The 12,984-nt window shown below is 37.8% G+C and overlaps 1 protein-coding gene across 6 annotated transcripts in view; it reads left to right on the plus strand.

Annotated features, from left to right (window-relative positions):
• The window catches only part of LOC144958385 (solute carrier family 22 member 10-like), a 40,526-nt gene extending 31,852 nt beyond the window's left edge, over positions 1-8,674 (plus strand). For all 6 annotated transcript variants that reach the window (XM_078890372.1, XM_078890374.1, XM_078890376.1 and 3 more), the window contains exons 3-4: positions 2,363-2,560; positions 6,038-8,674. In XM_078890372.1, coding sequence (XP_078746498.1) covers positions 2,363-2,560; positions 6,038-7,434 — 1,595 coding nt within the window. In that variant the 3' untranslated portion in view covers positions 7,435-8,674. The remainder of the gene's footprint in view (positions 1-2,362; positions 2,561-6,037) is intronic.
• Positions 8,675-12,984: the final 4,310 nt, after the last annotated feature.

Here is a 12,984-nt window from a genome sequence, read left to right on the forward strand (position 1 = left end):
TCACCCTGCCGTTCAAACTATTCAAATATGTTTTTCTTGGTCTACCTTTACTCTTTTTACCTTCTATCTTTCCTGTGAGAGCAAGATGTTCAATACATTTGTGTCGATTTAGGTGCCCTAAAAATTGCACTTAATCAGGATAAAATCGTGAAATTGCGCTAGATACATCATAAATGTACTATTATAAATAAATGAACAACATTTTTTTTTAAAACCCAACAAAAACCGACAAACAAAAACAAATAAACCCATAATATTCTGTTGCCGTGTATGTGTCTGAGGATTATGTTTCAAAATGGTCAGTTACTATCAGCGTACAAGTTGATTGAGGTGCCCTTAATCGGGACAAAACCGTTAAATTGGGCTACATACATTTGCTATTTATCTTTTAAACGTAAAAAAAGCCAAACAAACCCAACCTTCAGTTGCTATAATGTATTTGTCTGCAAACGGATAATTCTTCGAAAGGTCAACTGTCAAGAGTTCAAGTTGAACGGGAGTTCAGTCTTGCCATCTTCAGATTAAGTAGCATTCACCCATTAAATGAATACTCAGCCGTTCTATGAAAAAACCCATATTATTTAAAAATTTGGCCAGAAAACTCGTCCTTCCAATATCGGTCGATTTAAATGACTCTCATCTTGGCAAAAAGTCTCAAACCTGGGACTTCTCGAAGTCCCAGGTTTGAGAGTTTTTGCCAAGATGAGGGTCATTTAAATCGATCGATATTGGAAGGACGAGTTTTCTGGCCAAATTTTTTAATATGAGATATTTCCAGAGTACGGCAGTACTGGCTCTAAGTTCATTCGTTCACCTAATTCAGGTTTTATACTACATAATATTATTTTCTGCTATACACTGAAAGAAAAATTACAACACGTATTTAAAAAATTTGGTCAGAAAATTCGTCCTTCAAATATCAATGGAATAAAATGACCCTCTTCATGTCGAAAACTCCTAAACCTCTTCACGGAGGAAGTATAGAGTTTGCGAGTTGTAGACAAGATGTTATCGATTGATATTTGAGGGACGAGTTTCCTGGCCAAAATTTTTTGTAAAGCTATTGTACTCATAATTGGATCAGGAATTGATAATTTTTTAAAAATCAAGCATTACTCTGAATCTGTCTTCAGAAGTAGCAATTTTCGTTTAATACGTGATACTGTTTCAGTTTTACCATTATGTTAATATTTTTTAAAAAAATACTTATGCTAGTTTTATATAAAGATTTTAAAAGATCATCTTCTTGTATTTTTTTTCGTACTCGAAAATGAAAGAGAATTGTAAGTATCCAAGTCACCTCATTTTGTCATTGAATGAGGTCTCCATGAATTATCATGTATTAAAGACTGGGTAAATCCAAATGCATAGCGTTATATTTACTTGTGTAATTTTCCCGCTCCCCGCACAATTTTTATAACTGATATAAAGAGCTTTCGAATGGGTGCTGATCAGGAAATCAAGTTGAAAAACAGAACAATGAGCAACGTTTTTGAGTGCCCGGGGTAGTCCGGGGTAGTCCGGGGTAGTCCGGGGCACAAAGTGACCTTTCCGGTTTTAACCTATAGTCAGGGGCGTGGCTATATTGGTTGATTTGGTGCCTGGCACCGCATCCATCTTTTAAAAATGGATTACAGAATTTAAAAAAAAAAAGGAAAACTGAGAATTGGTAAATGCCGCCTTTACTTATTTGAGGAGTAAGTCTTTTCTTTAATAGTTTTTCTTTCTTTTGTATTTACAAATATAGATAGCATGTTTAAAGTTATTTTCTTCTGATTCTGGTACCAACTAATACTGTAAGTATGCCACACTTATAGTGATATTAAAGACTCGCAATGGCAATTATTTACCTTTACGTCGCCCTGCTTTGGACATTTTCAGTGCTTGTAGATTGCCTTTTGTATATTGACTCTTTTCTCACGCCATTCTCTCTGGCCGTTAACCAATTGTCTCTGTCAAAAATTGTAATATCGCCTAACAGGCGTCATGACTTGTCCTATACGTTAAATGTAGGGAGCCCTTGTTACGCGCTTTGAGCACGTTTCGTAGATATTACTTTATCTCACTCAACCCTAACACCGACTATATCTTTAGTTTACCCGGGTTACTTTTACCCCATGCCTATTTATTACATTTTTATGAAACAACTTGTAGTCGTCGTATCAAAGCTAATATTTTCAGGGTTTTTTTCAGTTGAATAAACTATCTATGTATATGCTCATTTTAAATACATTTTTACCAAATTTGAACAGTTGCAAATATTTCTGGGTTGAGTGAGTTAAATTAATGCTTAATTATTTGTTTTTTTTTTTCTTGTAAAACAAATTATCCTTCCAATTGTATCTTCATTCCCTCCTCCTAGTGACGTCGGAGAGCCTGGTTGAAGACGTGATAGGATGTGGTCCATTCCAAGTGATGATCGTCTTACTGGTGACAATCCTAACCAAAGTCCCCACAGCGGCTACTTTCATGTTCATGTCCTTTGGGAACTACAATCCTGGATGGAGATGTCTTGACAACAGTACAGGCAGTGGTGACACAATCAACAACACTAGTATTGGTATGTCTGGTACTTATCCACGCTTGAGTTAAAAAACAGTCCTGTATGTAGAGCCCATGGAGCTGTAGTTTAGTGCTTATCGAGCCATAACATTTCTTGCCTCCCTTTAGGTAGGACTCTGGTCTATTGGAAAAGTACTTTTCAGTAGATTTACCAAGCCTTTCTACCCAATCACTTCGTGGGTCACAATAGCTCAGTTGGTAGAGCACTCGCTTCATACCCAAAGGGGCCAAAATCGATCATTAGTGAAGTCGAGATTTATCTTTTTACCCTACCGTCCACCCTGTATTGATTGGGTAGCTGGGTCTCTTAGATCTGGAGGAAAGTAGTCTGCGGTAGATGAACTTCCTTACCAAAGAGTAACAAGAAATTGATGTTGTACCTTGTATACTATTGACGGAGGAATTACCTCCAGTGCCATGAGTCTAATGGTCCCGATAGTCCACTATCCAATCACCTGATGGAAAGTAGAGGTCAGAAAATGCTCAGCTGAACCGGGGATTCAAACATGTCAATTTGGTTGTTAAGCGAGTGCTCTATCAACTGAGCTATCTCGACTCTTCTCTCTCAAACTTACATCCTCTGGAACTGACTAGAAGATCCCCGGCCAATGACAGTACCACACTTAAAGTCATCGTCAACAACATTATTTTTGCTATTATTGTGCGTGTTGACTCTTGGGTCGAGTGATACAAAAGTAGTCATTGAGAGCCATCAGGCCCATGGAGTCGGAGTTAATCCCAGTTTCTATAGCTTGTAACTAATATTACTTGCTTGCTACCCTTTGGATAGGACGCTAGTCTATTGCGATATAATTTCCGCCAGATCTAACAGATCCAGCTACCCAATCATCGATGGGTGGACAGGGGGGTAGGCAGGGGTGGGGGGGTCAGAAATATAAATTCGACTGCACCCGGGATCGATCTTGGTTCCTTTGCGTGTGAGGAGAGTGCTCTACCAACTGAGCTATTGGGACCCCCTCAACCCCCCCCCCCCCCCTAGCTCAAATTTCCAATTTAATTTTCATTAGAAATAGCAATCCTGTCGTTAGATGACAACAAAACCGCTATTAATGACATTATAAACACAGTTTTAATGTACCTATATTGCGTGTTAGTGTCAAGCTTGATGTCAGAGATGACATAAGTACCCTTGTTTTGACATCAAGTGATGAATTGATTTTGGGGCGTATCTAATTAAATTGATCTTCGCTAGTTTAGTGGGGGTCCCAGTAGCTCAGTTGGTAGGGCACTCGCTTCACACGCAAAGTGACCGAGATCGATCCCGGGTGCAGTCGAGATTTTTTGTGAGCAACTCCCCCACCCCCACCCCCACCCCCACCCCCCACCCCACCCCTGTCCACCGAGCAGTGAATAGGTAGCTGAGTCTGTTAGATTTGGCGGAAAGTACTTTGCGGCGATAGACTAGCGTCCTATCCAAAGGATAACAAGCAATTGCTATTGTTCGTTTCACGCTATAGAAATCGGGATAAACTTCTGTTCCATGGGCCCAATGGCTCTAAAGGATTACTTACTACTTTAGTTTTGACAATTTTTTTTTAATACTATAAACTACTTACCTATAGGAATGAGATTAGCGGAAGAGTAGCGTCCCTTGATTGGACGTCACCCATAGTCCGCGACGATAAATGTACCTCAAAATGAACACAAATAAAACAGTATCATCAGTTTTCCACTTAAACAACAGAGAATCTCAAAGACAACTAAACATCACCATCGATAGCATATCACTGCGATCTGACCAGAACCCTAAATACCTTGGAGTCATTTTGGATCGACAGTTGACATACAAAAAACACCTTGAAGCAACCTCCCGAAAAATTGGCAAAAGGAACTGCTGGGGTGCCTCACCGACTGTACTCCGGACATCCACCGTTGCCCTATGTCACACTGTCGGCGAATATTGTTCACCAGCATGGGCCAGAAGTAAAAACACCAAACTAGTTGACACAAAGCTGAGGAATTCCATGCGTACCATCAAAGGGTGTCTAAAGTCACCCCAGTGCAGTGGCTACCATTCTTGAGTGGAATTGCACCACCACATCTCAGAAGAGAGGAACAAAACCAAAGGTGGATTCAAAAGGCAGAACAAAACAACGATATCCCTCTGTGCGAAATTTACAAAAATGCCCCTACCTGCTCAAGATTAAAATCCAGATCCTTTCTACCTCTCAAAGAAAGATTACTACAGCATCACTGATGAATGGAGAAAAGAATAGGCAAATAATACCCCAACAGGAGGCCAACTTATTGAAGACCCTACCAATGAAATTCCTGGCTCACAGCTTGGTAGGAAATACTGGGTGGCTGCAAATAGGCTACGCTCCAGACATGCGAAAACAGCCGCAAAAATGAACAAATGGGGTCTAAACAACTCAACAGAATGCCCCAAATGCCAAACTGACCCCCAAGATGTAGATCACCTTGTGCTCCACTGTCCTGTTACCAAGCTGAATGGAGGTTATGAAACCATTCACAAATGTGAAGATGAATTCAAGGCTTGGCTCGACGCGACAGATCTGAAAGTGTGACCCCACCATACGATACTACTACTATAGTCTGCGACGTCACCGGCGGAAAAGTTATTAGAGAGAGAACGTCATGTTGGTTTTGCGCATGCGTCTCTCGTCCTCGCTTCCGGTGAAAGCGGCTTGAGACACTTCAAAACCAAATTGACGTTCTCTCTGTAAGGTGACGTCCAATCAAGGGACGCTACTCTTCCGCTAATCTCATTCCCTATAGACTATTTATACTTTTTTGATTACTCGAAGTCTATATAAATTCATTTGAAACAATTGTAGATATCTTTTTTATAAACTCTCCCCTTACCGGCTATTTTCATTACTTTGCAAAGTCCCAGGTTTGAGAGTTTTTGGCAAGATGAGGGTCTTTTTAATCAATCCATATTTGAAGGACGAGTTTTATGGCCAAAATTTTTAATATGTGGGTTTTTTTTGTAGAGGACGTCAGTAAGGTGGTGATTCCATCTGTTTTTGTCTGTTTTTATTTATTTATCTTTTTAAATATCAGTTACGAATGCATACTTCGTACTCGAGTCTAAACATTTTTTTAGCTCTTCGTAATGTCGTAGGCCGCTATTGATTGGCAATAATCTATAATCTATCTAGCTAATTCAAATACAGAAATCCCTCTTAATCATATAATGAAAGAAAAGGATCGTTTAAGTTATTATTATTATTATTATTATTATTATTATTATTATTATTATTATTATTATTATTATTATTATTATTATTATTATTATTATTATTATTATTATTATTATTATCATTATTATTTATTATCATTTTAAATCATTATTATCAGCATAATCATTATCATCACCATTATTATCATCATCATCGTCATCATCATCATCATCATCATCATCATCATCATCATCAGTTCTGTCAGACACGTTTATGCTCTTACACTATACCTTTACTTTGCCTTACAGACTTTACCGTTAACGTCAACGTCACCGAGGATTCAGAACCCGAATACTTGTCAGGAACTTGTGACGAATTCGATGCCTGCAACAACATCGAATTCAATCCGGAGTCTTCCACCATCGTCACGGAGTGGGGCCTTCTTTGCAACCGGTCATGGATCATGACACTCATAATCGCTATTCAAATGTTCGGCGCTTTGATCGGTTCTATAATAGCAGGGCAGCTCGGAGATTCCTTCGGTCGCAAAACTATCGTCTATGGGTGCATTGCTACAATTGGAGTCCTAAATGTGGTATCGATGTTTTCGTCAACATGGCAAATGTTTGCCGTCATGCGGTTCTTTATCGGCGCCGCTGTATCCAGTCTTCTAGCGGTGTACTACGTCTTAACAAATGAATGTCTTCCCTACAAATGGAGAGGGCCCAATAACGCAATCCCTGCCTGGAACATCGGGACCATTTTGTTCGCAGTCCTTGCTTACATCTTCAGAGACTGGAAAATTCTACACATGTGTATTGCTGTTATGGCTGCTGTGTGCTTCATTCCTGTGATTTTCGTTCCTGAAAGTCTTCGTTGGTTGGCAGTAAAGCAAAAGAACGAGGAATACATTAAAGTTGTCACCAAAATGGCAAGAATGAACAAGAAGGAGCTGCCACCTGTTGAGAACTTGAATGAGATCATCTATAATTCGTCGGAGGAGAAAACTGGATCCAAAAACTACACAGTTATTCACCTTTTGCATCCTGGCTATAAGCTCCAAACAATTATAATCTCTTTCGTTTGGATGACCTTTAGTCTGATATATTACGCCATTAGCTTTGGCGTCAAAAACCTTAGCGGTAATTTCTACTTCAATCTCATTCTACTCTTTGCCCTCGCAATGCCTTTTGCAATTTTTCCTAGCTTTGTACCAAATCTCATTGGACGAGTCAAAGGCAGCATTTTGTTCGTTTTCTTCTCTATTTTATGCATTCTGGCGTGCGCGGGTTGTCAAATTTGGGGAAATACCACCGAAAAAATTGCAGGTTCGATTATCATTCTCTTTGCCAAAGTGTTTTTGAACAGCGGTTGGTGCATTCATATCATGCATACGACAGAACTCTACCCGACTGTGGTCCGAGGCTTAGGTCTTGGTTGGGGATGTCTGATGGCCCGTGTAGGTGGGATCATCGCTTCCTTTGTAATTCCGAATGATAAAAATGTTCTTTACATTTCATATATCGCCATGGCAATTCTCTCTGTCCTTTTGTGTGGGGGGATCATCCAACTCCCGGAGACCAAAGGGAGACCACTCAGGGATAGCTTAGATGAGAAGGAGGAGGAGGAGGATGAGGAGGCGAGCGGTGTTGGAGAAAATGAAAAGGATATTATAAATGGTACAATTGAGAAAACTATGTTGTGAAAATTTTAGTATGATATAATTATGAGAACGGACATTATGATGTGGTCTTTTGGTATAACACCCGCTTTCGGATTGGAAGGTCCTGGGTTCGAGCCTTGTTTGGCCCATGAGTCCTTGGAAATGGCTCTTTACTCACATCATCTCACCGTACTCAGGTGTAAAATGAGTACCTGGTCGTTAGCACAACGTTGTCTCTGTCGGAAAAAAATTGTAATATCACCTAAAAGGTGTCATGTCTCGTACTACATCTTAAGTGTTTCTGTTGGTCAGGGCCCCCCTTGTAAAGCGCTCTGAGCACGTTTATTAGATCTTGACTTATGCCTCTTGGTTCCTGACGGAGCATAAGGCCTCAACAGCACTCTTCCATCTTTTTCTGTCCTTGGCACAGACCTTTGCCTCACTCCAGTTAAGATTGGAGACGCTCAAATCTTGGTGAAGGTTTTTCCTCCAAGTCTGTTTTGGACGACCCCGTTTCCTCTTGCTCTGTGGGTTCCATTCGAGAGCTTGCCTGTTTATATTACAGGGCTCTTTCCACATGGTATGGCCAAACCATCGCCACTTTCTGCGTCTGACCTGGACATCCATTTGCTCTTGGTTTGTTCTAGTCCAAAGGTCAGCATTTGGCACTTTGTCAAACCATTTCAACCTGAGGATTTGTCGAAGTAGATATTGCGCTATATAAAAGCTCAACTTTTTCAAAATAAAAAAAAGTCAAATGCTAAACCAACTTTTGAGACTGAATATTGTTTTTTCAACTGCTGGAGCATTAATAATAGTAATGTCATTTATTTAAATATAGTGCCTGTCCCATACAGTATAGCTCTAAATATACATGGCATGCAATATATAAAAAATAACACTATTGTATTATCAAAAACATATAAAAGATGAGAATACAGAATTGTTTTTAAAGAATGTAAATTAGGGTAAATATGTTCTCTGATGTGACACTACAAAAATAGTGTAATTAAATCAGTGGTGTATTATGAAGATTGCTCATAAATGTTTTTCAACTTTACTTTTTTTTTTTAATGCTCAATTAACATATATCCCATTACTTGACGACATCTCCTGATGATTTGAACATACTTTAATAATATGTTGTTTCTAGTTACAGAAAAAAAATCTCATCTTATCCAAGGCTAAATATAGGACTTAAACGTTGAATGATTTACAAATCGCATAACTGTATAATATCAAACATAATGGAATATAACATTTACAGTCAGTATCTTACAAATCGTAAGCGGTTGTCTTTTTAAATTTTGTCGTTATATTAGTCTATTAACGATATATTTATAAATTCACTCACGTATTTTTAAGCCACAACGATCGTTTCCATGTCCATCACATCATCCATGCATGATGAAATGAAGGACATGGAAACCATCGTATCGGCTTCGAAATAAGTGAGTGAATTTATTTATTTTTAGATGCTCTAACATAAATTATCGGGCATTCTCGTACCTACAAGTACCCACCAACACTCAATATATATATATCACAATTATTGTTTAATTCTACAGTACTGTTTCATGCCACAAGGGCAAACTAGGGGAAGTGTATGTATCATAACAACAATAACGATTACATACACTTCCCGTAGACTGCCCTAGTGGCATGAAACAGTACCGTACAATTAAATACTAATTCCATATAATTACCGCTCCTTTAACATTAAAAGCGAGCACTTTTGTTTCGTGGTTTTTATTTTATAACTTTATATATATATTATATATATATATATATATATATAATATATATATATATATATATATATATATATATATATATATATATATATAATGATTAAATATAGTAAATAAAATTATGGGTGATTCCTGTTGACATCAGACATTCTGTTTGATGGATTATCTATATTCCTTCATGGAATGCCTAGGCGACGGGATCTTATGGTGATGTTGCGAAAGGGTGTGTATATATATATATATATATATATATATATATATATATATATATATATATATATATACGTACATACACACGCACACACAAACACACACACACACACATACATCATATACGAACACACCTAAGATTATAAAAACAAAACCATGAAATAAAAGTACTCAAGTTTTTGGTTAAAACAAAGGAGCTAGTCATAGAATAATCTAAGTGTAATTAATTATATCCAACTTCCACCACATTATTGTTTCAAGCATTCGCTACCTTCAGAAGGATATAAATGACCTGTCGTCACATAATGGAAGTATGTTAAGGTGAAACAGGTGACAAACGTGGCGTTAGACGAGAAATGGCAAGACGTGGGAAGTAGTCCCTCAGAGCCATTCATTAAGCTCATAAAGCCTAAGTTAATCCTGGTTTCTACAGCGTAAAACGGACAGTAGCAATTTCTTGCATCCATTTGGATAGGGCACAAGTCTATCGCAAAGTACTTTTCGCCAGATCTAACAGACCCAGCGACAACAATAATAACACCATAAAAACAGTAATTAAAAAAAAAATTATACCTTTTCCGCCACGACATCATAAAGACTTCGTCGCCTAGGCATTCGACGAAGGGATATAGATAACTCATCAAACAAGATGTCCGACGTCAACAGGAATCACCCATGTTGTCCAAGTGAGCAAGTTGGGGTTTAATAATCTTGCTCATGGAAAAAAAACGAAAGTGCCTGAAGCGGGACTCGAACCCGGGACCTTCCGGGTCACAGTGCAATGCCTTAACCACTCGGCCACTTCGCCCCCCCCCCCCCCCCCCAAAAAAAAAAAAAGAAACAGTAATAATACCGATAATAATATTTGATTTTATATCAATTTTCTGATCTAACTGTAACGACAATGCTTTTAATTTCTGCTTCTTGTAAGAAAGGTATAAGCATGCTATTTATAAAGATATAATCTAGACGTCTAGCTATCAAAGGAGACCCTCTACTCCATGTCTTTTTTTAATGTTTTATTCTCCATGTATCTGTAAAGCCTAATCTATTAATAAAGTCGTTAAAATTGTCAACAATTTCTTTATCATATGGATTGCTACAACTATTACTACTACTACTACTACTACTACTACTACTACTACTACTACTACTACTACTACTACTACTACTACTACCACTACTACTACTACTATTACTACTACACTATACTATACTACTACTACTACTACTACTACTACTACTACTACTACTACTACTACTACTACTACTACTACTACTACTACTACTACTACTACTACTACTACTACTACTACTACTACTACTACTGCTACTACTACTACTACAACTTCAACTACTACTACCACTACTATTGTCACTGTTGTTGCTATTTTAAATTAGTTTATCTTCTCTTGCATATCTAACTATGTGTATTATCTAAAAACAACAGAATCGTCTCCCTTATCTTTGATAAAAAGTCTGTTCAAAGTTTATGAAACTGTAACAGAAACCTAAATATGTTACCCGTTGCATCAAAACGGTAATCAGACCTGTGAATACCTACGCTTCTGCTTCGAATCCATTAAACGCGACGCAGTTTTTTTTTAAATGTATTGTCTCATATAGATAATAATAATAATAATAATAATAATAATAATAATAATATAATAATAATAATAATAATAATAATAATAATAATAAAAATAATAATAATAATAATAATAATAATAATTTGTTTTTGGTTTTTTTTTGCCATTCACGTTTATGAGCAATTCTCACATAACTGTATTATCAAAACTTTAAAAGTTCATGGTTCCACAGAGTTTTGTGTGTTGGTCCGTTATACTTATGGATGGCAATGTTGTGAGCTTCTTAGCCAAGCGCATAAGAGGGTGATAGGCCTAAAACCAGAAAGTAGGACGTGCGTTTCCTAAGAAGCTTTAGAAAGACAGGTGATCCCCTTTCGTATTACCTGCTATTTATCAACCTATGAAAATTGTATATAGATTCATAATCTTCTTTTTTTTTCCACCATGACATTAATTTTTTTAAATATAATTTAAAGCAGCACCAGAGTGCATGACATCCCTTGGCAAGGAAGATAACTCGATATTAGTTAATAAGATAATGTACACTAATGATTGCATCCCTTTTTTCTGATGATTTTTGTCCCATTGGAAATAATAATGGCAAACTCCAATTAGATCTATTGCATCTATAGAATTTGACGTTAATCGAGTCTTTGTTATTGTCGTTGTTTTTTGCATTCCACGATTATGAGTAATTCTCACTAAACTGTATTATCCAGATTATAAAGGTTCATGGTTACACATAATTTTTTGTGTGTTGGTCTGTTATACTTCCGGATGGCAATATTTTGAGCTTCTTAGCCAAGCGCATACTATCTACATTATGCTTCATCATATAATAATAATAATATGGATAACAGGTCAGCGAAGTTCAAATATATGAAACGTTTTGATTGGTCCATATAAAACAAAGACGGTCGTTCCCGTTATAACTTTTGAAATGTGCATACGTTTAAGATCAAACGATACTACACATGTGTATCGCCCCCACACTACTGTGTCGGCCTTATGTGCAACTGAATCACCAAGATGATAAGCAAGTAGTAAAATTACAGACTTGGAAGAATATTATTTGAACAGAGCACGTTCAAAATTTGGGAGAACTGCTGGAAGCATGAAAAAGTAGGGGGTTGGCTGAGACTAGCTTGTGTACATGTTTTTAGTGACGTAAAACCCTTAAAAACATTTTTTTAAAAACAGAACAGACGATGGTGCACATCTTTAGAAAATGCCAGGACAGGCCCAGCTGCACTGACCATGACCTAAGAGTCTGCTCCCAGATGCTGTGGAGTGTGTTAGGTGTTGGAGCATCGACAAGCTATGATTGAGCTTTAAAAATTGAGCTTTATATTGCGCAATATCAACTAAATGTGCTCAAAGGGCTTTACAAGGGTCCCTGGTCAACAGCAACATTTAACATGTAGGACGGGGCATGCCGCAGGTTAGGCGATATTACAATTTTTCGGACAAAGACACCGCTGTTAACGGCCAGTTACTCATTTTACACCTGAGTACGGTGAGAGAATGTGAGTAAAGAGCCTTTTTAAGAACTCAACTATGCGCCGAGCGCGAGGCTCGAACCCAGGACCTTCCGATCCGTAAGCGAGTGTCATACCACTAGACCACATAGCCGCATGATGATGACTACAAGATAAAACTTAAGCAATTCATTTGTAGTGTGTAGTTTATGGATTCAAAACATATTCCTTACAAGTCTGTAATTTTACGAATTACTTACTTATCCTCTTGATGCTTCAGTTGCACATAAGGCCGACACAGTATATCTCCAACCATCACGGTTTGCTGCCATCTTTGACATTTCTCCCCACGTCCACTTTTGGGTTTTCCTTTCACGTTCCAGGGTCCTTCTCTAAGTCTCCAAGGGTCTCCCTCTCCTCATTGTTCCCTCTAGGGGCCCATCTAAAGGCACATTGTAAAGCGCTTTAAGCACTTTTAGCTTTTGGCTGATATTGCGAAATATATATTGCTCAAGTTATATGTTAAAAGTAATTGCATTGGATGTAATTTTCCAGACGCCTATC

This window comes from Berghia stephanieae, chromosome 12, assembly GCF_034508935.2.
Source record: "Berghia stephanieae isolate SIO BIC M18660-M18661 chromosome 12, UCSD_Bste_1.3, whole genome shotgun sequence".
NCBI classification, from domain to species: domain Eukaryota; kingdom Metazoa; phylum Mollusca; class Gastropoda; order Nudibranchia; family Aeolidiidae; genus Berghia; species Berghia stephanieae.